This window comes from Pezoporus wallicus, unplaced genomic scaffold, assembly GCF_028554395.1.
Source record: "Pezoporus wallicus isolate ANWC-B61680 ecotype Strahan unplaced genomic scaffold, APGP_CSIRO_Pwel_v1 contig_5069, whole genome shotgun sequence".
NCBI classification, from domain to species: Eukaryota; Metazoa; Chordata; class Aves; order Psittaciformes; family Psittacidae; genus Pezoporus; species Pezoporus wallicus.
This window is the reverse complement of record NW_026642361.1, coordinates 2962654-2990411: the sequence shown is the minus strand read 5'-3', so window position 1 is coordinate 2990411 and position 27758 is coordinate 2962654. Positions and strand designations below refer to the sequence as shown.

General features: G+C 38.2%; 1 protein-coding gene across 2 annotated transcripts in view; it reads left to right on the top strand.

Moving 5' to 3' along the window:
• Positions 1 to 27758, top strand: part of ACSS3 (acyl-CoA synthetase short chain family member 3) — a 177705-nt gene that overhangs the window by 52518 nt on the left and 97429 nt on the right. For both annotated transcript variants that reach the window (XR_008974943.1, XM_057429560.1), the window contains exons 10-11: positions 17872 to 17967; positions 20721 to 20784. Coding sequence is in view for 1 of the 2 variants with exons in the window: in XM_057429560.1 (XP_057285543.1) it covers positions 17872 to 17967; positions 20721 to 20784 (160 nt within the window). In the remaining variant the exon portion in view is untranslated. The remainder of the gene's footprint in view (positions 1 to 17871; positions 17968 to 20720; positions 20785 to 27758) is intronic.

Genomic DNA, 27758 nt, shown 5'->3' with positions numbered 1-27758 from the left:
TGTGTGGATCTAATCCAACTTCAATGGATTATTTTGGAATGTCTCCCATATATTTCCCTTGAAGGAGGATTAGATACTTAGAAGTATCAGTGAAGTATCAGTGAAGCAGAGTACCAATCTGTGTGTAACTTTGCAAAAGTGCCAGTTGAATTCTGGATTAAGGCTCCATCAAATGTATCTCTATAACTGTGGATTTTCAAATTTTACTGTTACAAGATCAGATTTGGATTTTGCTTCATGCACACATTATTGCTATTGAAGCTAAGGAAGAGTATTACAAAAGCTTCCTCCTCCTCTCCCTCCTTCGCTCCCTTCTAAGAATACTTCTTCTATTTTCTGTGCATCATTGTTTTGAGATGCAGATTTTCTCTGATCTCTCTCTCTCTCTAGGGGGGGAAAACATTTTGATTCCTCCATGATGGGTCAGATAGCAGATATACAAGATTAGGAAAAAAAAAAGGGAAACTCTAGCTCCTCTCTATTATATGTTAGGTAATGGAATCAGTTGAGGAGGTTTCAAATGAATCACTTTTATTAATCCCCCCCGGATTAGGTATATACTAAGAAAGTCCTGCAAGATAGTGTAATTTTTTATTTAATCTGCTAATTAATTAGCATGAGACCTGCATTTTGGTCACTTCTCTATGATCCTAAAGATTATAGGCAAGAACAGGCCTGAATTGTGCAGAATGAGCAATTAACTTAAAAAGGCTAAAAGATCAAACAATGTCTTTGACTGCCTACTGAACTGGCAGTAAACAATATTGCTGTACATAATTTTACATGTGTTTTTATTTGTCATCTGTGCACATATATATATAATTGCTTATACTTTTGACTTACATTTAGTGCAAAGTTTTAATGATACCATGTTTATGTAGATGTATCTCGGGTATGAGTGAGAGACCTTAAACATGTGCATGTAATTGTACTTATAGCGAATAGAGGTAAGACTGAGAGACTTTCCAAAGGCCACAAACCCTACGCATAGTACAGTATGTTCCTTGATTTTCATATTCACAGCATGCTCTTAAATTAAATTGTAGCAGCCTTCCCTTCTGTCGTTCAGTCACCTCATTTTTAGCAGAATGCAAAGCATATCCCATTAACTGTGAAAAAATAAGCAGTGTCTGTCACTTGGCAAGATATTGTTGAAAGTGGATTTCTATGCCAGAAATGCCCTTTCAATACAATATTACTGTATTTCAGTACACTTGTCAAAGTTGTATGCACTAAATGTGAAATATTTTATAGAGGAGATAACTGGCTGTTTCACTTCATATTAGAAATATGCAAGATTAGTGACTGATGACAGGGTAGAGGACCCAAAAATTCAGAAATAGGAATCTTCCAAACTATATTTAAAATAAAAAATTGCTACTAAAAGCACAGAATAAAACCCCCTTATCACTTCCAGCAGGAAGAGGTTGAGATGGCTATTTTATGTAGAACTAGTAACTTTTTAAATTTTTTTTTTTACAAAATTCAATTCAAATTAACAAAACTGTTGAATTTTATGAATTACCTTTTTTGTAATTGAATTGCAGCTGCAGTTATAAATTGCTGTTTCATTATGCCTGAGATTGAAAGCCTTTGACTTATTTCTAGGTATGAAAATACTTTTGATGTTTGATAATCTGGCAAATTGTTACTTCTTCCCCAATTTGAAATTTATCGGCATTTTTCCAAAACAGAAGCATTACAAAGCTGTGAGAAATGTTGGCACCTTGATTTTACCTGATGACTCTAGCCCTTCTTATGCAGTTATGTCTTAGTTGCTGACTCTTTCAACTGAAGCTAAAGGAAAGGATGATGATGAGGAAAATCCAGTACCAGTATCTGGGTAATTAGTGGGGTTTGTATGATGAGGTAATTTCTATTCCCTTGTTTATGACTGAGAGTAGAGAAAAGATCAGCTTTGTAGAAATGAGAAGCAACTGAGTCATTATTTGGAGATGGAAATGAGTATGAGTGAAGGGAAACAAAAAGCTAACAAACAAAAGTATTATAAAATTAAAAGGGAGTGTAAACCACTTTCTGCTTCAGGTTTAGTAACGTATCTGCAAAGCTCCTGGCCCTTTTGCTGTATATTGAAATTAGAAATAAATGAGTATGGACAAAGAAATGCAGATGATAGAATTTTCTTCCATTTTGTCTTTAGAAGATTTATGGAGTGTATGAAATCACTGTGAATTGAAACAGTACTTTGAAACAGAAGAAAGCTTTCATTAGGGGACTTCAAAGCAGCTACACCTGGAAAGCCTGATTGATTAAAACTTTGGTTTGTGTCAATATGCTGTCCTGAATAACACTTACTTTAAATGTTAATATTTGTGTTACAAATATTGTTAGCACATCTTACAAGCTGTGAAACGTATACCAGTGAGTGGCAAAGTAGTATTTGAGGCAGTAAGGCCTTGTAAGAGCTTTCTGTTTTCTTTGGAGACACGGCAATGGGTGAAAGAACACTATTTTCAGATCCAGTGCTCAATCTGTACATGGAGAGAGGATAGTCTTGTTTTGAATTTGTGCACTGTTTATTTTCCTCTTATTTATATAAAATGCCACTTGGCATTTAAATAGCATTTTTCATCTTCAGAGTAGTTGTGCAAGCACATGCAATTCTTTTCACACCCCTGTGAAGTAAGTAAAAATACAGTCTTGCAGACATTAAATTGGGAAAGATGAGTATTTTGCCATGAGCTATCTAGGAAGCCTTTGCAAATTCAGTTTTAGAAAACAGTTTTTCTTGATTGGAGATAAATTTTCTGATCATATTTTATGTGTGTTTTGTGATATTTTGTCTAAAAGGGAAAAGGAATGCACATTTTGGACCTTGTTCTGTCTCTGTGTAGTTACGTTTTAAGGAAATGATACAGTAGCTCTCATTCAGTATTCCATGTAAGTATATTATGGGGCAGCTTGCCAAATCTTTTTGAAATAGCCTAAACAGTTTTTAGGTTGTAGCTGCTGTGCCACATCCCTGGGAAAGGCCTCAATAGACAAAGAAATGTGATTCTGGGTTACAGTCATGAGTTTGTGATGAATTGTGGAAGCATGAGGGCTCTGAAAGCTTGTGTTGCTTTCATGCTAGCTATTCAGTATTTTGTAGTAAAAAGAAGTAACCACATTGTTTTTGACATTTAGAAACAAGCTTAAGAAGTCAGATTTATGCTTCTTCATAAGTATAGGATGTAAAGAGTTTTTTCTCTTTATATTTTTAAATAAAAATATTTTGAGACTATCTTCGAGGATGTATAGAAAAATTCAGTTGAAACAGAACTGAAACTTTAAATTCAGTGATAAAATTCTATATGTACAAAATCTCAGTCAAGAGACATGTTTCCATAAAACTCTTGATCATGTACTGCGGGAATTGAAGCTACCAGAGCATGCAAGTGTAGGAGGCATAAATTGGAAATATTTGCTATGTCCTGAGTGTGAGCAGGCAGAACTATGAGATGATCGCCCATGTTTTTTGTTTTCATGGAAATAGCTACCTTATCCAGTAAGGAATGGGTGTCTGCAGCAGGAGTACGACAAAAAAAAAATCATGCAGTGCTTACTACATTTACTACATTATGGCTGCTGAAAAAGAAGGTTGTAGTACGTACACATTGTAATGAGATCTTGGATACTCTGTGACATAGTGTGATTAAATCTACTATTAGGAATTCCCCAAGTTCTGTTGCACAATTAATTAATATACTCTATCACTTTTAAAATTCTTCTTGTTCCTTCCCTGTGTCTTAACTTGAAAACATGCAAATGCTATGATGGTAATATCAGACATACTATTATTGTGTAATTCCACATAGGACTAATAGTTACACAAATCTTATATTACAACTGTACTAACAACTGTCACTGAATTCAGTGTAAAAAATATGAATCATAGTTAAGTGTACATACTGTAATGTACTTCAGTTAGCTACTTCCTACCACAATCGTGTATGGGGAAGAGTTTATTAATCTGGTCTCCAAGTAGCATGACACGTTCCCCACTCTTCAGTTTCTATTGTGTTGTCCTGGCAACGTTCTGCAGAATCTTCTCTGGAGTATCTGGAAACATGGATTTTGCAGCTGAATTGCTAGCTAATTTTTCCAGATTTCCACTACATAACTGTTCTTTAGGTGAATTACCTTGTCAATGTAGACCTCCATCTCCCCACGTTTGACAGTTGGATTACAGATTTTGTTCTTTGACAATTACGTGCTTTGTCCCATTCAAAACCATGCAGATGAAACCAGTGCATTGCTTTAATATGGTGGCATTTTCAGATGAAGAGGCAGCAGGAAAGGTAAACTAAACAAAGAAACAAAGGGTGGCTGTTTAATTTGTAGTAATTAAAGTAAGGAGTTTGTTTGTTTGTTTGTTTGTTTGTGTTTTGGTTGTTTTTTGTTTGGTTTTCTTTTGAGTGTCAAAAATTCACTTCTGAACTTATGGAGCCCAAGAGTCTGGAGCTGAGATGAAAGATACATAACAAATTTCTTTCGAAGTCCAGGCTCCTGGTCTAGGTTGCCAGGTGGTGCCTCAGTGTAGATGCAGTTCATGCTTTTTAAAGACCTGTGTATCCTGTAAATACTGGGATCATATTTTTTATTAGTGAAAGCTGATAGCCAGCAGAGCAGTTCTACAGAAGTGGAGATTACTCTGCAGAAACTTATACAGCTCCACAGCCCTGAATTACAGAATTCTCTGAGCATAATTTTCTGGATAACTGAATTTACAACAGGTATTCATGTAGAATAGGATGTGAAAAGTGGTCATTTATCATGTCTCTACCTGGGGGCTTGCATTCTCTCCTTTAAGTGTATGAACATGGATCATTTCAGTCATTGTTTGTGGTTTAGTAATCAGACTTGTGAAGATGTGGACTGAGTGTCATTAGTTACAGTAGCTTGTCATTCCTTCAATGTCATGTTAGGACACCCTGTTTAAGTAAGTTTTTGGTTGTCCTTATTGGAGGAAAGGGAGGAGGAAATTCTTTTAGGGGCCATGGACGTTGCCAATGCAGAGACTGAGCTTTCAGTAGTGTGTAGCTGTCTAATTTTGTACAATGCCCTTTATCATTAGCTTCAGAGAAATGAAAAAGAACAGAACTTTTACATATTTATTTTGTCTGTCTGGTCAACCTGTGTCAGAATCCAGGAGCATTCCTAATTATTCCTGATGATTGGCTTCTCTCTTGAGGTTGGAGTAATTGCAGTCCTTGCAATTTTTATCTTACAACAATTTAACTTAAAGGAGTGACATGGATTTAAATTAGGATTTGACACTCATGTTTTCTAATAAGCCAAGTAATTTGGGCTAAATTGCTTTGAGGGATCCAACCTGTCTCTTAAACCTGTGAAAAGCAGTTGTGCCTCTCTTTTGAAGTATTCAAGTCCTGCCACTCAGACGTGGAGGAAGAGTGGGGAAACGTGCCTCTCCTCATGTGGAGCACTGGATCCCTCAATCTGTGTGTACATCCCAGAAATGTGCTATAGTTGCGGAGCAAAAATACCCACAGCCTCACTCTCCTTCCACCCAACGTTTTTGTGTTGTTGTTGCTAAAGGTGTTTCATTATGATGTAAACTGTTTGGGCCTTTAGATGTGCAGTCCCATTGAACATCAGACTTGCATAAGTTTCTTAAATGAGTGTGTATTTGGAAATGTGATAAAATTGTTTATTTGTGAAAACCCTACTTTGGAGCACTGTGTTTCTGGGAGGGTAAGGAGGAGAGGGAAACATTGAAAACTGCTGGTGCTCAGAACTGGGCATTTGATTGGTCTAATCCTTGTTAATCTAATGGTAAAATACTGAATTATTGCACTCATGCTGTTTACCATCTCCATCATATATGATGTGTGACACGACTTAGTAAAATGGTTTCTCTGCTGTGTTGCCTCTGTAGAATTTCAGTCTTAGTCATCTATACTCATCTTCCAGTCTTAAACTTTCATGAGTTTTCTCTGCAGAACCCATGTGAACATGATTCTCCTTTAGCAATTTAAGCAGTAGCTGCTTAGCTGAGAAAGTGTTTTACAGAAATGTGTTTTTTATTACTATGTACTGCTTATGTAGGTGTTGGATGTGAAAGAATGCATGACTGGATTATATACATATTCTCTAAGGCATTTTTACTTTGAAAGAATTATTACAGGTGCATAGGTTTATTGTGATCTTCAGTGCTATTCATTGTCTCCTCCATTTCATGAAGTGTGTTTTCTCCTCTAAAAATGTTTATCTTTTGACTTTTATTTCAGATGTGCAATTCACGTGGCTTTCAGTTCTCACATGCAGTTTGGGAAATGTGCCATGTTGCAAAGATCATACCGGGTCAGAGATGGCAAGAGTTTTGTGGTTTGAAAAACAGATTGATCTCTTTTGTTTTTATTTCTGGAGTTGGTTGAAGTGTGGGCTTGTCTAAGTCAGTAAGCACAATAGGTCCTTCTAGTGAAAAGAAAAAAAGCATACACCTCTGTTCTTTAAATTGCTGTAAAGGTTCTCTTTTTCTCCTGACTATACTCTTGTCAGCACCTCCTCTGTGTTGGTAAAAAATCAGTATCCACTGTGCCAGTGCCACTCTGTCTCATTTGCACTGACATTTTCTAACTTAGAATTGATAGTGTGGATGTATTAAGCTTTTCTGTTCCCATTTAACTTCAGTTTCTCAGTGGTTATTAATCTCAGTCTTTCCAAATGCAGCTGGGCGCATGCATTAATATGAATGAAGCATTATAGATGTTTTCCTCCTTTTTAAAATTTCATTGATGTGGTTTAGATGACTGAAAATAAAGGAACTGTAAAGCAGTCTTAAGTTACGGAGTTCAGCCGTCAACAATGTTTAGTGTACACTGAATAAGCAAATGAAGAAGAAGAGGGGGCACCATTAGGAATGGGTATGCTAAATACGAATAGAGCAGTCTCATCTACCTGAAGGAGACAATCTGTGACAGCTTCTCCAGTCTACATTTGTGAAATTGTTACAGGTTGCTGATCTCCTTGTCACATGGCGACTGCTTTTTTTTCATTGCTCATGAATAAAGAGAATAAAGTCCTCATTAGTGTAAAGCAGATGATTTTCCTGCTGATTTAAGGACAGAAAAGCTAGTAGTAAGCTGCACGGATCTGGTGCGTGGAAGGAATGAACCTTTGCAGGATTCAGGGTTGCCCAGTAAAGGTAGAAAGAGAACAGGAGTTTCTAAAAGGTTAGACACTGATAAATCAAAAATATGTGAATTAGTAGTATTTTTGTCTGTCTTTTCCAACTTGGCACTGTCACTATCCATACAATATACTAAGGCTCCCCAAAGTGATTAAACAGTAAATGGTTAGCACTGAGATGTGTAATTACTTTTTATAATCTCCATTTATCTCTTAGAATTTCATCATGTCTCAGTTATGATGTTACAGTAGGAGGAAAATAAAAGCTTGAAGTTAATTTTTAGTCTGAAAATATATTATAATTCAGTGCATTGCCCAACTTAATACATCTTTCAACATGCCATGTGACATCTTCAAAAAAAGGCCAGAAAACTTTCCAGTGTCCTCTGGTTATCTTGGCTGTCATTTTGATATAGGCAACTTATAAGATGTACATTATAAACTACCATTTGTAGGCAAAAGAGCCTGGTATTCTTACAAAAAGAATGCATAAACTTCTGGAGCTTTGTGACTAGCTTGCCGAATTGTGATAGCTGAGCTTACTTTCTTCTTTGGATTTAATATTTGTCATGGACCACCAACCTCTAACTAATTAGTTAGATCTTCTTTATGGTTAAATTTTGTACATTTATTCTGGAGATTTTATTTGGATGCGCTCTGAAATATTCAGAGGCCTTCTGTACATGCACATTACCACAAGTAGGATGCTTTCTGTGTTTGGGTAATATTGTGAAAGGGAGCCTTGGGGGAATTTTAATGGGTTTGGCAGTTAATTTTGTTTTCAAATGAGTGGATTGAATATAGCAATAGAGTTATTGCACAAGCAGTATTAAGCCTTCACAAGTGTAAGATGTAATCATGGTAATAGATGCTTTATTTCTAAAATTACTTTGAAGTATTTAAAAATACTTAAAGAATTGCTGGTTTCTTTTCTGATGTTAATATCTAAGAATAAGCATGGAAAGTCAGGTCCTTCAGAAAATATGTTAGTTTATAAGCAAAATGGATTTTATTTTGAGGTTCAGGCTTCAGATTTTCAGATACCTTTAGCTTATTTTGTGATTTATTTTATTCCCCACTGTGCTTCTATACGTTCACAAGAAATGATGGAAATGCTCTGTTTCTGCCTAGCTGTACTCAGCTGTTCTTGTACACGCATTAATATAGCTTCACAGTCAAGATAATACTAACATCATAATTCCTAGATAGCACAAACAAGCTTGAAACTGTTATTCTCAGTGCTGTATATGGGCATAATAATATGGGAATGCTTGCCCATTTATTGGAATATGAATATACTTAAATCTGTGCAACACAATACAATGCAGTGTTTGCTTTTAAAGATACAAAATAGTGTCCCAGCTGACGTGGGAGGCATTGGTTGATACCACTGCAGGTTAGGATCTGATATAAAATTAAACCAACAGAGTTAACTACATAGATGAATTTTCAGGTAGTTATTTGTGGCTAGAGCTCTGTTTAAGAAAAATTGCCTAGCTTATGAAAACACTTAAATGTGTACCTGTGTTGCAGCTGACATTTAAAATGTAAAGTGATATCCTAAAGTATGGCTTAGACTACATGGACAAATTGATTGCAGAGGAGGAAGTACTTGTGATACTATTTAAATGAAACATACTGATATAAATAGCTCAGCAGTGGTAGTGTGTAACTGTCGTGGTTCCCTGTTGGCAAGTCAGCCACGCAGTCTCTCTCTCCACCCCTATCCCCAACCCATGTTGCCACATGGCAGGCAGGATCAGATTCAGACAAAAACTAAACTGGCTGATCTAAATCAATTCAATCCAACTCAATGTAAAAACTAGGGAAGAAGGAACATGGGAATGTCCATCCAAGGTGTTGAAGAATAATGAGGCTTCACAATTACCTTCACTGATGTTCATTTAAATTAGCTTAAGTCAACTGCGCAGTGTCCGGTTATGCATTTTAATTACAAAATCATCCTTCTTCATATAATGGATAATGAAAATGAATATGGCTGTCACATTCTTGTCCCTTTTAGCTACTGCCTGTGCTGTCTTTCAGACAGTAAGCACACACTAAGGTGTCCGTAGTGTATGGCCCTGATGTTGATTGAGTGCTCTTGGTGCTACTGTACAATAAAGAATATAGAGAATAAGGAGAGCTTCAAGTGGAAGTGAATACTGAACAGCAAGAAGTCATAACCAGAAAAAAAGCAAATAAGCAGATTTTTGTGCAACACTCTGATCCTGTTGTACAAATACATCTGTACTGGAGAGTCTGTTTAATTAATGGATATTTCGGTTTTGTTTGTAACCCTTTAAAATATTGTTTGGTTCATTTCCTGTTTATATCACTTTTCTGTGTTTTCTGAGTCAAGATTCTACGTTACAGTTTCTGAGTAGAGAAAGTTAAGCAGTTAAGTAGAGATTTTTCAAGGCTCTGTGTAGAATTTAACCAAGTGAGAAAGGTCAAATTTAATTTTACTTGGAGGTGAAGAAGAGGTGAAAACCACTTGTTTTTCCATGAGGCTTACAGGTAATTTGTAGGGGTTTTACACTCTGTTCTATAGAGAGATGTGTTTTGCAGCCATCCCATCAAGGTAATAAGTTGTTCTGATCTGCCAAATGAATGTAATCTCAATTGTAAGCAGCATGATGGACAAGGTGATGTTTCAGATGTGATAATCTCTCTAAATAATATTTGAGAAAGAATATCTTAACTTAAATTCTTTCCAGTTGGTTTACTTGCATATTCTCTACCTTAGCTTCACTTAAGTTTGTAAGAATCATAGAATAGTTGGGGTTGGAAAGGACCTTAAGATCACCTAGTTCCAACCCCCCTGCCACGGGCAGGGACAACTCACACTAAACCATATCACCCAAGGCTTTGTCCAACCTGGTCTTGAGCACTGCCAGAGATGGAGCATTCACAACCTCCCTGGGCAACACATTCCAGTGCCTCACCACCCTCACAGGAAAGAATTTCCTCCTTATATCCAATCTAAACTTCCCCTGTTTAAGTTTTAACCCGTTACCCCTTGTTCTGTCACTACAGTCCCTAATGAAGAGTCCATCCTCAGCATCCCTATAGCCCCGCTTCAGATACTGGAAGGCTGCTATGAGGTCTCCACGCAGCCTTCTCTTCTCCAGGCTGAACAGCCCCAACTTTCTCAGCCTGTCTTCATACAGGAGGTGCTCCAGTCCCCTGATCATCCTCGTGGCCCTTCTCTGGACTTGTTCCAACAGTTCCATGTCCTTTTTATGTTGAGCATACCAGAACTGCACACAATACTCCAAGTGAGGTCTTACAAGAGCAGAGTAGAGGGGCAGGATCTCCTCCTTTGACCTGCTGGTCACGCTCCTTTTGCTGCAGCCCAGGATACGGTTGGCTTTCTGGGCTGCGAGCGCACACTGAAGCCGGCTCATGCTCATTTTCTCATCAACCAACACCCCCAAGTCCTTCTCCGCAGGGCTGCTCTGAATCTCTTCTCTGCCCAACCTGTAGCTGTGCCTGGGATTGCTCTGAGTCAGGTGTAGGACCTTGCACATGGTTAAACTTCATGAGGTTGGCATCAGCCCACCTCACAAGTGTGTCAAGGTCCCTCTGGATGGCATTCCTTCCCTCCAGCCTATCAACCGAACCACACAGCTTGGTGTCATTGGCAAACTTGCTGAGGGCGCACTCAATCCCACTGTCCATATCAGCGACAAAGATGTTGAACAAGACCGGTCCCAACACCGATCCCTGAGGGAAAGCCAGTTCCTCTCGTACAGTGGGCACAAGGTCTTAATTCTCTCAGTCCCTGTATCTGCCTTCCATGACTTGGGTGGTGGTGTCAGAGCCTTTGCCAGTGAAGACTGAGGCAAAGAAGTCATTCAGAACCTCAGCCTTCTCCAAATCCAGGGTAGCCAGTTCTCCCGAGAGGTTCCTGAGGGGCCTACATTCTCCCTAGTCTGTTTTTTATTTGCTATGTACCTGTAGAATCCCTTCCTGTTATCTTTCACATCCCTAGCCAAGTTTAATTCTAACTGGGCCTTAGCTTTCCTAACCTGGTCCCCAGCTTCCCAGACAACATCCCTGTACTCTTCCCAGGCCACCTGTCCTTGCTTCCACTTATTATAAATCTCTTTTTTTATTTGAATTTTCCTCAGCAGCTCCTTATCCATCCAAGGAGGTCTCCTGGCCCTCCTGCTGCACTTCCTTCTAGTTGGGACGCAACACTCCTGAGCCTGTAGCAGGTGATCCTTGAATATCAACCAACAGTCTTGGGCCCCCCTGCCCTCTAGGGCTATATCCCATGGAACCTTACTAAGCTGGTTCCTGAAGAGGCCAAAGTCTGCTCTTTTGAAGTCCAGGGCAGTGAGCTTGCTGCACACTCTTCTCACTGTCCTGAGGATCTCAAATTCGACCATCAAGAAGTTGATAAACTGCTTGTAAAACAAATTCTTGAATAGAAATCTTTCAACTTGCAGACCTCACTTGAAATTTGATACTTCTTGTGGGTTTTGCAAAGATAAACCACTGCTACTTACCATATTTTGGCATTCTGTATGCTCCTGGTATTGTGTTGAAACTGCTTATGCTTAACTCACAAGAAGGTTAAGTTAAGAATGCAGTCAGGTGGAGGAAAAATAAATGATAATTGCCATCAGTGTTCAAAAATTTTTCTGCTGCATCTGTCATACTCAGAAATAAGGGGTGAAATGGTCTACCAAACAGTGCATGAGGTTTTGAATTTGCACTACTAGCCAGCAAAGCCTTTCACAGTTTAGGATAACAGATTGTCTTTAATTTAACCTAATTGTGTGTAATGTGTGCCTTGTATTTAATTTCACACTTGCTTTCTGACAGTTGGAAAAACTGAATCAGGGAATCCTTAAGAATTTACAGTTCTCCAGATTCTTTAGTCACTGTTGTTTTCTTGTGGCTTTGCCCACTTTTCTGTTACAGTTTGCTGCATTACCCTGCTAAATGTATTAGAATATCAGAATTTTGGTAAGTATAAGATGTCATTAAATTTTACTCCATTTGACAACAGACTTAAGCCAAAGGAAGAGAAAATAAATAAAATGGATGGGGAAATTAATGTTATAAATATGATAGAATTGAACAGTAATTTTCGCTAGACTTACTCTTGAAAGATAGTAAAAGTCATGACATATCGACATATGCTAACAATGTAGGTACAGTTGTACCATGGACTTTTATGGCAGTCTGCCAGCTGACAGCCCAGCATCATACATCACATTGCATTGGGATTACCCAAACTGTTCTCCTCTGTGCCTTCTGGTGTAGTGGATTATAGTGGCTGGTTGTCATCTCCTTATTTTAGTTTTGATGAATAATTAGCGTCAGGGTATTTGTAGTTAAATAGCCAGCACTAGCCAGGTGTACTTAGTGTTTCTAAGAAAGACATTAATACTGTATCATGTCTCATGTGCCACCCTGGAGCTTTGCAGAGTGGAGATCTCTTCCTTGGAAGAGATGAAGAAAACTTCATGACAAAATTATACAATGGATAATTTGGACTCCTTGCTGAAACCATGGCATGGCTGTACTGTACAGAGGCTAAAACAATTATCTGAAATTGTCTTCCAAGACGAGAAAGCATAAGACTAAATTGGTGCTTGAGCTACCAGCCTGCAGCATGACTGTCTGGACAGAATTTATCAGGGTTAACAGTTCTAAATCACAAGTTGTGAGTGAGGCCACCTACCGCTAGTGCAGTCAGAGACTTACAAACCTGTTTGGGTTTTCACAGTGAAGAACTGCATGGGAAACTGACTTCTTTGCTGTGATATGCTGGAAGGTGAGGGAAATGAGGTCTGTATGAATACTTGATGATCTGGGCACTGAATCTTCAGGACTCTCCCAGTACATATTATTTCTGTGATGTGTTACATTTGGTTTTATTATAAGGAATATATTAAAAGGAAGCAGTATTGTATGCTGTGATGCAGATTTTGAATGCTAGAATTTGTCTGGTACTGTGGTTTTCTGTTCCTGGATGCCCAGTAGCTGTTGCCAGACTGGAAAGCATGTTGATGTTATTTTATTGAGCTTTTAATTTCACTTTTTCTGGCATAATTAAAATGACCACAGTGTGGAGGGAGCAAGTGCAAGGAGTCTTTTCAGAGCTGCATTCTTGTTCTGTGTGTGGATTTTCTGCCTAAGCTTTCTCCCTTCCATAGACCCTACTCCCCAGTTTATCAGTGCTGTCTTCTGCTGTAGTAACTTCTTCCATTCCCCTCAACCAGAATGACAGCTTTGCCAGGAGAATGGCTCAAAACAGCACTGCCATACTGAGAACTTAGTGTTATTAATGTGTATGTTAACATATGACAATTGCTCCTTTTAATTCTCTTTTTTCTGTCTCCTCCTATATAACAACTTCCCACCTCTTTTGCATGTTTCCGGTGTCTATCCACGCATCCTAAGAAATTCAAAGCAGACAGCCTTACATTACTCATTTAGTGCAACCCAAACTCAAATACTAATGCAGTGTATTTTCCCTAAGTACATCCTGCCAGAAAATAAAGTATTCCAGCAGCGTGACAGTCTTATGTTGAGGAACATGAGACAGTCTAGAAACCATAATGTATCAGGAATGTAAGTGGCACAGGGCATTTTCCGTATTTAAATTCCTGGGTCATTTCCAAACTGTTTATTTTGATTGAACTTGACTGTTGACTGTGAATGAGCAAGACAATTTTGAGCACAGAACTTACTAGCTGTTGCTCTGCATCATTTGGTAGAGCACAGCTTCTGCAAGTTAGGCACATGGGTAGACGGAAGATTTCTGTTGAATAAAGTCAGGCAGTACTTGTTACTTGTAAGAGAGTGCACGTTTTTGCTACTGCATCAGCAGCATCTTCTCTGACATAAGAACTGCTTTCATGGCTCAAATGCAACAAAAATGCCTGTATTGGACTGTTAATTAGCTGTCCAATATATCTCAATAATGTCTCAATATCTTTAAAATAATATCTTTCACTTACATGTAGAGTAGGACAAAACGAAGAAGGTCACATCTTTGAATTTCAAGGGCTATTTCTCTACATCAGCCCTTATCCTGAAAGTAAAAATGCAGTGAGGGACTTGAGACACTCTAACAGCTATGATTTTAAAATGGCCTCTCATTAATTCTCTTTTCCAAGTCTCAGTGAAGTGCTTTTTGCTATTCTCAGATGTACATTCATTCCATTATAACTCAGAGCAGATGCTGAATGTAGCTACCAGACTAGTTACGAAACATTGCTCTTCTAGATAACTGTTTCATTGTCACATTAAGGTGTTATGCAGAAATTTGGTTTATGATCCAGTTGTCCCTGAAAAGCCTTCCATAGCCGGAGGGTGAGCTAAGTTACTAGCGTAGTGAGTGAAGGGTTAGCACCTAAATGCTTGACAGGAAGACAGATTTACTGTTCTGTTCCTTATATTAAAAATGTTAAAGTTTTTAAAGACTTCAGAATTAGGGATCTATCTAGACACTATGCATTAATTTCAATGAATCTATGACTATAAGCGAATGTCAGGTCAGGTATGTCCATTTGTGCATTCAGAAGCCTGCTGTAAGGGGTAGGTGGAATGCAATGTCCATTTGACAAGCATCTGCATACAGGTCCTGACTTGAATTTTAAAGAAATCAACCTTAATTGAAACCAAAGATTCTTAAGCAACTTTATTTATTGGAAATATATAAAAGGGCCAGACAGTACTTGTATTACACAAAACTGGTAAAGGATATTTCTCATCAGTGCTTATTTTTCTGTATTCTTCTGAACAGTGATTTCTTTTCAGCAGGATTTTGAATTGAATTCTACTTTCAAGTCAGACTGTTTTTTCTGTGATTTAAAAATCCTCTCCTACAAAGGGGTGCTGTTTCCTGATAGTTTTGAGAAATTGATATTTCAATCCAGGATCCTGTTGGGAAGATAGACTAGATTTCCCAAGACATGTACAGCACAAAGATTCCTGTCATCCTTTGACAGTACTCCTTTGTGCTTCTGCATTGTATGGGAATCTTTATCATTCGGGAACTGTTAACTGAACACAAAGAGGAGATGCTTTTGGGATTCCCTCTCTGAATTAATATCTGGTCAATTACAGAATTTTTTTTTTTTTCATGAGTCTAAGAAATCTTATTGACCCATGGGAACTGAATGTACAGCTTGGAGATTAGAGCACTGGGTAAATATGAAAATAATATATCCGCTGGTAATTGAGAAGATAATAGAAGAAATAGCAATTAGAGAGCTATTCACAAAGTTTTAGAACTTGTGGTTCTTGTTTAGAATAAGCAGATTTTCATTCAGTCTTATTCACAGTTATCCAAAAAGCAGGGGCAAATACAGACAAATTAGTATGATGAAGTTTCCTTTCTAGTTTTTGTTGTTTTCGTTAGCTGTGTATCAGAGAGGCAAACAATCAAAACTAATTTTCAGATATTTCATTTCTCTCTTTTCCCTCAGGGTTTTTCAGTTGAGCACTCTTGATTAGAAATATTTGTCAATTCCCAGTTCTTGCAGATCTCATGGGTGCATCAGGTTAACAGTGATGCTTTGTTCCCTGCTTCTTGGTAGCAAACCTAATCACTGTGTTTTAGTGATAGGAGAACACCTTTCTCACCTCATCTGTTAGATGATATTTAGCTCTTGCCCTGCAATATGTAAATTAAGACATACTCTGGGCTACCACTTCTCCTCCTAACACAGTCAAAAAAAGAAAGTGTCCCCTCCACTGTCTTTTCCAATTCACCATTCTCTAAGAAAAAAAGCATTTTTCATTATGTTCTGGGGAGAAGTGAGAAAAAGTCTTCAGTACATACACTGTGCAGAAAATAAAGCTTCCAAACTGTTGAGTAATTTTCAAGTTTCTTTTCCTGCAACTTTCAGTGTGATCAGAGATGGGACATGTTAGATCATTTTGATGTTGTGTCACCACTGTAATTGTAGCTTGGGTGTTCTGCTTGTTGGAATAGAAGATCAGGATCTGTGATTTGTGTGGGAAATGTGCATCATGTAAAGGAAGGAACAGAGAAAGATGGAGAAACAAGTAAGCAAACCTTTTAGCTTGTCTTTATTAGAATTGAGGCTTGATAATTATCATTCTGTGTCCCACAGCTGGTGTTAGGCCCTAGCTTAAATATGCTGTTAATGCTAATTTTCAGCTATTCATTAACACCTAATGTAAAACCACCACAAGTTTCTGTAATTTTCATCTTGTTCCTGCTTTTTTTAGCACTTGAACAGTCATTTAACAACACCTGAAGTGGCAGACATATGCTGTGGAAGCTCAGAAAATTCACAGCAACAACAACTGTAATTTCCTAATGCAAGAGAACTGAAAACAGTTCTGACCATACTTATCAGATATAAATATAGAGCTGAAGACAAACCCACTTTGTTGTGGTGATACTTGAGAGTGGTGTAGACTATGAATTCCAGGCCAAGTAACCTGAGAGTTGGGACATCCCCAGAATGATAAAGCCACATTTTTAAAGTAATGGTATCATACTGTGTTCCTGCTAATATTTGCAACCACCTACACTTTGTTTTCTATGGCTCAGACTTACAGCAGCATTAAAAGTAATTTCTATAGATTTTTTTTCTTAGAGAAAAAGAGGAATATCAACTCATTTGGTTGGTTGGTGTTTTTTTTCAAATTTAGGCTCTGTTACGTGACTTGATAGTTTTTATTCCTTTTCTATAATAGCAACTCTTGCAGTATAAAAATATTGTATGAAACTGAGTTTTCTTTAAAAAAAGAGGAAGGTGAGGAGGAAGGAATTTCTAGCTGCCTAATTGTGAGGGTAATTAGGAAGGCAAAGACATTCCAGGGGATATTTGTGCAGTCTCATTTGGAAACTTTGAATGAGGTATTTTATATTGGTGCTTCAGACGGGATTTCAGACCTGCCTTCCATTCAGGGTGTCTTGGGTTCAGCAGTAGCAGTCATTTTTTCTTCTTCTTAGTAGCTGGTGCAGTGATGTGCTGTGTTTTTGACTTTTGGCCTGGGAACAGCGCTGATAACACCGATGGTTTTAGTTACTGCTCAAATGTTTAGACTGACCAAGGACTTTCTGAGCCTCATGCTCTGCCAGGGAGGAGGGGAAGCTGGGAGGAAGCAGAGACAGGACACCTGACCCAAACTGACCAAAGAGGTATTCCATACCACAGCATGTCATGCCCAGGAGGTAACTGGGAGTTACCTGGAAGGTCTGGCTCACTGCTCGATGGGGCTGCGTATTGATGGGTGGTATTGTATTCACTTCCCTTGTTATTTCCCTTACCATTATTATTTTTGGTAGTAGCAGTAGCGATTTGTGTTATACCTTAGTTACTGGGCTGTTCTTATCTCAACCTGTGGGAGTTACATTCTTTCGATTCTCCTCCCCATTGCTCCAGGACCAGGGGTAGAGGAAGAAAGCGGGGGAGTGAGTGAGAGGACTGCATGGTTCTGATTTACAGCCTGGGCTTAAACTACGACACTGAACTATTTCTATATGGGCTGAAAAATGTTCCATTTTGAGGAATGCAAATTTCTGTGATGGACTTACATTCATTAGATGATACGTAAAATCTCTTGAATTCTGAAACTTCCATTATTTGTCTGAGATTTTTTTTTTAATCTATTATTTTGATGTGCTGAGCTAGAAGGCAAAACTTAGAACCAATAAACACTTAATGACACTAAGAACAAACTTAACTAACAATACCTATGTTCTCTTAACAGAATCTGGTTCTGCAATTACTGCTTCCTGTATTGGTTTAGGGAACTCTACAACACCTCCACCCGGACAGGCAGGAAAACCAGTGCCAGGATACAATGGTAAGACTGTGCTAAACTTGCTAGTAGGAAAGGATATTACTTATATTCCTAAGTGAATTCTCTTTAATTTTCATACCTTTTAAAGAAAGCAAGTTAGAGTCTTATTAACACATATTCTTCCTTCCTTTAATAGGAAGCTCTGCTCTTTTGTGTGTTGTGGAATGCGATTGTGAAGAAGAAATTCAGAGTTTAGAGCAACCTGGTCTCGCAGGAGGTGTCCCTGCCCATGGCAGGGGGTGGGAACTAGATGATCTTAAATTCCTTTCCAACCTGAACCATTCTATGATTTTCTTTTGGCTGTACAATTTTATATGAGAATTATTCTGAAAAGCATTAAGAAAATTCTCATTGAGGTCTGTCTCCTCCACAAACAAGTCTTAGTGAGCTAGTAAGCAGCTTGGCAAGGTTATAAATCTCTATGTGAACTCATCTCATAGTTTTTCAAGAAAATCAAACTCAGTTTTCTGCTTTTTTTTTTGTACAGGTACATATAATACAGGGTTCATATTTACTAGAGTTTTAAGTACATTATTTTTCAGTACTTGTGGATCATTTTTATTTCCAGGTGGGAGATATGCTAGGCTATGGACAAACGTTAAAAAGATGACCTCTCATTGTCTGGAAGGTATTTGCATGCAGAGGGTTCAGCTACAGGATTAAGAATTGAAAAATATTTTCATACCTAGGATCCCTGTTTTTTAACACAGTTTTCAATAATTATTTGATGTCCAAAAAATAATTACATTAGAAATCAAACCATCTTCAGGAAAAGTCCTCACATCGTTGAGCAGAAAGAGCTAAGTTGTGGTTTTTTCCTAATACGTGCAAGTGAATGTGAACATTACAGAAAATACTAATTTTCAGCACCTCTGGGTTCTGGCATTTATAGTTATGGTATAGCTTAAAAACAACATTAAAAACCCACAGCCATCAAGTTTGTCCACAGCTGTAATAAATAGGGAAGAGTAGAAGAATGTAATTGCATTGCATGTGCTATCAGGTGATAGGCCTAGAAAAAAGTATGAATAGCAAGAATATAAGCATTTCCTACAAATTCTTTTGAACGTTGGGCCTAGTAGTGAAGAATTTCTTTAAATAGAGTGAAGGAAATGCCTTTAGCATGCCCTAAAACTGAAACATGAAAATAGCACTAAAATTCATTAAAGCTTTATGAAAAACTTTACTTCTTTCAGGCCACTTATGTCCTCCTGTAATGCAGCCATTTATAAAGCAGTGGATCAGTATTGGCGGCTTTCTTGCTGTCATCCACTTCTGTTTTGATATTGTTTTGCTGCTGCTACTATGTTAATTGCAAGAGATCCTCACGCCCTTTAGAAACTAGATTGTGTATTTTTAGATTGTACATGCAACTGTTAATGATTTTGGACATCGCTAAATTATGTAGTATTTATGCTGCGATATGAATGGGAAGTTACAAAATCTTTTTCTTTTCTTTCTCCTTTTTTTTTAATCACAGCCAAATTCTTTCCTGCTACAGTATTGCTAGAATAAACTGATTTCCTTGCTAAGTTTTTAGAATATGAAGAATAAAAGCCATATTTAGCTATGATACCAAAGTGCAGTGGCAGAAATTCCATTTAAAAGTGAGTCAAGATAGCGTACTGATTTCTAGCTCTGTTGTCTTAAATCAGACATTATATTGTACTTTATTTTTGATCTACTTGATGCCTTACCAGATAATTTAATCGCATTGTTTTCAAACTGAGGCAACAGCACATTTTGAAGAATTAAGTCAGTTCTTCAGTAATTCAGGGGTGAGCAGTAGATCTCCCTTCCCCAAATTTTTGTATATTGAAATACACTACTTGCAAGACGGACAGTAAATGTATGATTATTTGTAGTAGTTTAGATCCAGCTGAACATTGCTTGCTTTGCTTGGGCAGGTTTCAAAAATTATGATTTTAAATCAATGTCTGTTGAGTCTGACAAAACTTTCTCTCCATTTTTCCATGGTTTAGTCATTTCACTTTATTTAATTCCATTTACCAAGTTGCTATCTGTTGTTCCTTTCTTATACCTGCACCTTCAGATGGAATGGTTGTAGTAGATTTCCCAGATGACTGCAGGGAAGAGGCAGTTTCACGTGGTTTTCCTCAGAAACCTCAGTACCAGGGTACAATGCTTCCACTGAAAGTGATGGGCCAGTGTCACCAGGGAAAGGGCTTTCATTGGAAGGTCTGGATTCTTTGTTGTACTCTGGCATTACCCCGCTGTGCAGCTCTGGGAGGTTCATGAGCTACTTTACCTTTGTGCTAGATTAGAATAAGCCATGTCAGCTGGGGAGCATTTTTCTGTGTCTCTAGACATATTACTGCTAATGGTATTTCTCATATTAACTGGGTTAGCCTCCAGTAATCTTAGTTGTTGTTTCCCACTCATGTTACCTGCACGTTTTTTTCCTGTATTGTCATGTATCTTAATGGTCCTTTGCTATTTGGAAGTTTAAATTTTCCACTATGAAGGTGTCATCTGATTTTCAGTTCTCAGTTTTTCCCTTTTGGGTCTTTGTGCTATTTCTGCTCCCAAAGTGCAGTATTATTTAAGACTTTTTGTACTTAAGGCTCAGTGTTAATAAGGTTAAAAGATTATCCAGTTGGCATTCCCAAATTACTTAATTCCTTTTGTTGCTTGGTGTATTGCTGTTCTGAAGTGTGACATAATGAAGAAAGACACTGTCCTCCACCTAAAAATACACTAATCAGGAGTTCTTTTCCTATATTTCTTTTTTACAGTGATGATTCTAGATGAAAATAAGGAACCAGTGAAGGCAAAGACTTTAGGAAATATTGTGGTAAAGTAAGCAAGCTAAGTATCTTACTGTTAAGAGAATCTTCCTACATGGGTTGTCTTTTGACTGAAGTTTTTATGTATAACACAGTAGTTGAAGTAATGAGAATTGAAAAGTATGGCTGTCTCTGATACTGATATCAAACTGCTAGAACTTTTAATGTTCATTAATACTGAAAGATTGAAAATCACAGATGAAATTGTATGAGTGAATGAGTGTCCGTTGCTGGTTTGGTTCTTTTGTTAGACAGCAGAGTTTACCATTTTCTTAATTACCATCTGTTGGCACAGGATGAGGTCTTTCTGTTGTGATGTGTGAGCAAGATACTGAAGTATTCTCTTCACTACTTTATCTTTCAGTTTAGTGAAACACTACAGCGGGGCAGATTGACATGCTTTGATTTATGGGTGTGATGCTGCCTCCTCTTTCACTATCTTTGAATCCCAATTGGTGTATATTCTTAGAGGGAGAATGTGTGTTGTCTCTGCCTGTGCTTTGCATGAAACGCACAGTGTTCAGTTAGGGTAGTACTTGGACAAAATACATACAGGAAAAGACTCCAGCAAAGAAAAAAAAAAGAAAAAAACTTCAGCTTTGCATCATGTGGGTGATTTTTAGTACCACTGACCAGATTCCTGCAAGATGAGTCCCATAAGCTTTAAAATTATTTTCAAAGTAAGTTTTTCTTAGATAAAGAGGCCTCTGTTTAGATAACATCAGTTGCCTCTGCAGCCTCACTGTTGGCAGAACATTTCCTTAGTTAGGTAAAGACTGATAGACTACTGCTTGCCACAGTATGTGCCAACCCTGTGTTCTGGGTGTTTCATAGGGTTTTAGGCAAATGGTATTTTCTTCAGACAGATACCTGCTTTGTGATTAACACGCTAGCTGTAGCCACCTCCACCTTCAGTCACAGAATTTCAGTTCTGAACACTTCCAAACTGCCAGCAATTACAGGACCTGAAAGAAATGCATTCATCCACTTTTGTGGTAAAATCTGGGAGAGTTTTGGTAGCTCAGTCTTTGCTGCTTTTTAGATGAATGAAAGAAAATATCAAGATTAGCATTAACCTTCAGTGAATTGAAACTCTGCCAAAAGCCAAAAGATTGGGACAGATGTAGCGATTTTGATGAGCTGTTAGAGAATTTGGCTGAGGACTGAGGCTGTGGCCACATGAACTGGCCATAAAAGCTCCAGACACTGGACCTTGCTGCAGGTGTGCGGGCTGGCTGGCCTCACAGTGCTTGCTTGGGAGTCGGAATTACCAAAGTGTGGAGGTTTTTTTTGCTCAGCTGTATTAGTGGTCTAATGTAACTAGGCCACTGTGGAGACCGAGGAGGTATCACATGAAGTTATTGTACTGTTTGACACAGATGAGTGCTTTCAGGATGAAGTTTATACCCTACCTAATTTTCAGCACCTTAGGTCTAAGCCACCAGGGCACACAACCATGTGTTTAAATGCACACACAATCTTCCCTGGATCAGCAGACTCATATTTAGACATAGTTGTCGTGTGACACATTTAAGATTGTGCATTCATTCCATTGCTGAGTCTGAGTAATGAAAATTGCTCCAGCCTTTAATAAAGAGTGTGGTTTGCGTGTCAGTAACCCTGGACGGAGTGAAGGGCCATCTTTCAAAGCTCTCTCATGCCTGATACCTGATAAAACTTAGGCTTGTAATCAATGAAGAGAGAGAAAGGTACTTTGTAAGAAAATTGATCGCAGCTTTCAGCCATTCAGCTGGGATCAAATTAGCAGCCTTACAGATGGGCTCATGTCTCTCCAGTGACTGCAAAGGTGACATGGTTAGCTTAGGGCAGGTACCTTTTGGTTGTCTGCCAAAAGACAAGTGAAGTGGACTCCATCCTTAGCAACTCTGCCAAACTGGCTGAATTAAATCTACTAAGGGGTACTGTCAGTAGATGTGTGCATATGTTTGAGTCATTACTGTCATTTCAATGAGAAAATGAGCATGAGCCGGCTTCAGTGTGCGCTCACAGCCCAGAAAGCCAACCATATCCTGGGCTGCATCAAAAGGAGCGTGACCAGCAGGTCAAAGGAGGAGATCCTGCCCCTCTAGTCTCATGAGACCTCACCTGGAATATTGTGTGCAGTTCTGGTGTTCTCAACATAAGATGGGCATGAAGCTGTTGGAGCAAGTCCAGAGGAGGGCCACAACAATGATCAGAGGCTGGAGCACCTCCTGTATGAAGACAGGCTGAGAAAGCTGTGGCTGTTCAGCCTGGAGAAGAGAAGGCTGTGGGGAGACCTCGTAGCAGCCTTCCAGTATCTGAAGGGCGCCTACAAGGATGCTGGGGAGGGACTCTTCATCAGGGTCTGTAGCGATAGGACATGGTGTAAATGGTTCAAACTTAAACCCATTTAAATCTGAACTTTTAAGGAGGAGTTCAGATATAAGGAAGAAGTTCTTTACTGTGAGGGTGGTGAGGCACTGGAACAGGTTGTCCAAGCAGGTTGTGAATGTTTCATCCCTGGCAATGTTCAAGGTCAGGTTGGACAGGGCTTAGAGCAACCTGATCTAGCGGGAGGTGTCCCTGCCCATGGCTGGGGAGTTGGAACTAGATGATCTCAAGATCCTTTCCAACCTGAACCATTCTATAATTCTATGACTCTATGATTAAGTGCCTGTCAGGAGCACTTACTATATTAGATGGCCCTGTTTGCTGTTATTGTCAAACTCTTAAGGCCAGAATTTATCTTCCCTAATGTGGCTCAACATTTAGATATTTATCTTAAGTGATTACAAGTGTGTTTATCTATTGATTTTATTGCTGGTTTTGTTTTGGTTTTGTTTAACTTGTCCCTCATGACTTTTGCTGCAGTTGAATAAATTGTCAGGGGTAAAAGGGGAATTCTTGTTTTGTTTTGCTTTTTTGCATTGGATTATGCAAGAACGAGTAATGGCACAGGGACATTATTATTTTTATCATGTCCATATTTATTGCAATTGGGGGGGGGGGGAAGTGGGGAAAGAAATTACATTGTAGCATTAGTCAATATGAAACCAATTCTAAGGTAACTGTCACCCTTCTTTCCCTTCCAGCCTTTTTTCTGACTTAATCTTTTGAGCCAATAGGTTCTTTTAAATTAATTCTCCATCTTAACATAATACAAACAAAAAAATCCCAAAACCACAAACAAAGGGGAAACCAAACAAGCAAACAAATAAAAAAAGCCAAAACCAAAAGGAAACAAAAACTCATGAGGTTTGGCTTGTGTGAATTGTTTCTAAATTTACTTGTTTTTTATCTTTTTTTTTTGTGGAAAATCTTTGAACATGAAAGATTATGAAGATTTATTCCAAAGTGAAAATTACAGTAGGGATGACCTCCATTTCCCTTAGCAATGACTGGTCTGATTTAGTGACACAGTTTTGCATTGTTCTGACCTGCCTGTGATTAATACACACTTGAAAATGTGTGTGTGCCTGATGTAATTGTGATTAGCTGTGAGAATTTTCCAAGTTTTCTGTTCTTACAACGAACCTTAGCAAAGAGAAATCCCATTTAAGTTCCAGTGCAGTGGGAAGCTCTGTTTTCTCCTTGTACATTATAAAGGCTGCAAACCCATAATGTTTATTTTCCAGTATCTGAAGGGGGCCTATAGGGATGCTGGGGATGGACTCTTCATTGGAGACTGTAGTGACAGGACAAAGGGTAACGGGTTAAAACTTAAAGAGGGGAAGTTTAGGTTGGATATAAGGAGGAAATTCTTTCCTGTTAGGGTGGTGAGGCACTGGAATGGGTTGCCCAGGGAGGTTGTGAATGCTCCATCCCTGGCAGTGTTCAAGGCCAGGTTGGACTTGGCCTTGGGTGATATGATTTAGCGTTAGCTGTCCCTGCCCACGGCAGGGGGGTTGGAACTAGGTGATCTTAAGGTCCTTTCCAACCCTAACGATTGTATGATTCTATGATTCTATGAAGCAGTTGTCAGAACTTTCTCATTAGCTAGCATTATTCTTTATATTCACCCACAATAGCAAGAGGACTAAATTTGCTTTATGCTCATTCTAACCAGAGAGTAATGGCTGCCAGTAAATTTCCAGCTAGACACTTCATCTAGTATATTTGTATAGTTAATTTTATGCGTAATAATGGAGTTTTGCAGGATAAGTATTTACAAATTTGTTTTATCGATCTCCACAGGATCACATAAATATTTCTGCTTCATATTCAGAAAGAGATGAGACAATGTAGTACAATAGACAGCAATTCTGCAATGTTTTGGTTGTGTTGTTTAAATTGCATTTAAGAATAGTGACTCTGTGCGAGGCTCTGCAGACCATTAATATTGTGAGGTTTTTTTTTCATCAATTTGGGATTAGTGGGGAAGAGGGAGGAAAATTATAACATTGAAATGATTCAAATGGCAACCCACCCCATTATATAGGGTAAAATAATGCAAAACTTCATGTACAATGCTGTAAGACTGTAAAGTATTGAAAAATAATATTTATTCATGAGGTTTATACAGAAAGGGTCATGACAAGTTTACAGGTTTTTATCATTTTAGATTTTAAGTTAACTGAATAGAAATAGGACTTTTAAAGCAAATACTATAAAGTTAGTATGCTTTAGTGGAAGAGATGTTCAGAAATAAGCAACTCATTCACAGTTTCATGGTTTGTGGTACTCTGCTCAATCTTTGTACAGTATTTAGAGAGCAAATAGATGTTCAACAAAAAGGATAGTCATTTAATATTTCTTATAATGCATTTTTGAAAAAAATCAGTATCTGTGTGGAAGTCTGAAGCAATCTGTAGCCAGGAATGTAATCAAGATGCATAACAGAAATGTTAAGCAAGAGAGCTTAAAGGGTAATACCTTGGTATCCCATTGAAGAAAGTAAAGAAAAATCTTGTAAGACTTAGTGGGTCAACATTTGGGCATTCTAATTTGGGATAAGCATATAAGCTCTCCTTTATGCTCTTCCTCTTCCCAGGAAGAAAAGTGGTTTCAGAGAGTGAAAACAAGGGGAGAATCCACCCAAAGCCAAAAGTGAGGGGTATATGGCCTTAGCTCAGAGGAAATGCAGATAGAAGCTACCTGAGATACCAAAATAGCCAGTGAAGATCTAATCTAGTCTCCGTAATTAATGTTGTCCATTTTTCTGTTTTGAAACTCTGTGACAACTCCAGGAAGGACATGTTGCAGACCATTCTGAGTGGCTTGGCCTCAGGGAAGATTGCTTGAGGGAGAAAAATGCTTGTAGAATCATGTGAAGCAAGTGTGTCATCTTGCATAGACCACTTGCAATACTTCCTTTTAGCAAAGGTCATACAGGTAGGAATAGTGAAAATTTGCTAGATTTATAAGATGAAGGACTGTACCCTAGAAGGCAGTGATTTTCAAAGGAACTTTTTATGTTACAGTGGATAAACCTCTGAACACCTAAGACCTGCAAATGAAAGCTGCTAGTGTAACTAAGCAGGCAATATGATTCCTTGTTATTCAGTAGGGACAACTGAAAAGAAACTATTATTACTGTGTGGATATGATGTTAGTAAAATCATTAATGCATTATGTTCAGTTCTTATGTCTGTATTTCAAAAGACTGTTGATAAAGTGACTGGTTTTTAGAGAAAATGAGAGTGTCTACAGTGCTGGAAAGCTTGGCTTAAATTTACAGTGTAACTTGGGGAATGTAGCTTGTCCAAGATGAGTTAAGTAACTTCATCAAGGTCAGAAAATTCCCCCAGGAAAAGACATCTCTGAGAGATGTCTTGTTTAGTCTACCATAAAGAGATTGTAAGCTGAAGCTAGATATATTGTGATGAGAAATAAAACAGTTTTAACAGGGAAAGTTTTAAATCACTGGGACAAATTCTTTGGAATATGGTGCTTTTCTTTGACACCTTTAGGTCAAGCCTGGGTTTCTATTTTAACCAAAGGTTATGGGATTGAGGCAGGATTTAGTAGATGGCATTCTTTAGCCTGTGTTATATGGGAGGTCAGATCATGTGATCATGAAAAATCTGTGCAAAAGATCTCTCTCTGCTAGCCTTCCACATGTTTACTGGCTTTGTCTTTTTGCAAGCAAAACAGTGAGTAGGGCTTTCAGTGTGAGAGCAATCTGTGCAAAGATGAGTTTTCTAACAGATGTCTGGCTGAGCACATGTAAGTAGCATTTGAACTTTTTCCAGTGCTTTCACTAGATTTTGTTGGGTTTCTCGCTTCCCTACTAACTGTATTTTTTTTCCTGAAAAATCCACACTGAGACCGACTACTGTTGTCCCCTTTCAGCTAACTAAAGTAGTATTTCATGCAAACTGATGAGTGTTTGAGATCCCCTACTCTTACCTCTTCACCCTTTTTCCTGTGCTGTTGTTCCCGGTGTCTGAAAAAGCTTCTAGACTCCAGATGGCTTTCAAACTTGCAATCAAAAAAATGTTTTGAGTGATGTTTATGCACGGTGCTACATAAATGCTGAGTAATAATTACAGCTGTCAGTCAAGATGATTTAGCTCCCTTCACACGCGCAAACTCACTTAACAATGGTTTACACTTGCTTTGACTGGCTTTAATGAGCAGCTTGTGAGTACCAATGTCTACCATAAAATAACAGGGTGACTTTTCTGAAATTTAGACAAGGTAGCACCTCTAACAGCTTTTGACTTTCATTTGTACTTTCAGAAATCTGCTTTTCTGTGTAAATTATCTTTTGAGTGCTGTGTCTATAATTGCCAACCACAAATTGGAACAAATTCCAACCACAAGGAATCTTACACCATTTGGATGAGTGGCATCCTAAAAGGATGTGACACACAGAGTCAGATTTTCATGGACAAAGGTAAAGGTGGGCTGTTCTGTAAAAGGTCAGCCAGCATTATATGAAAAATAAATGAACAGTGAAACTGCTAAAAAAAACAGATAATGGTTGTGATTTAAAACTGTCTAGCAGAAAACAGCTGCTGTGAAAGCACTTCAGAATGTTTTTATAATGCTGCCAAGCTCACC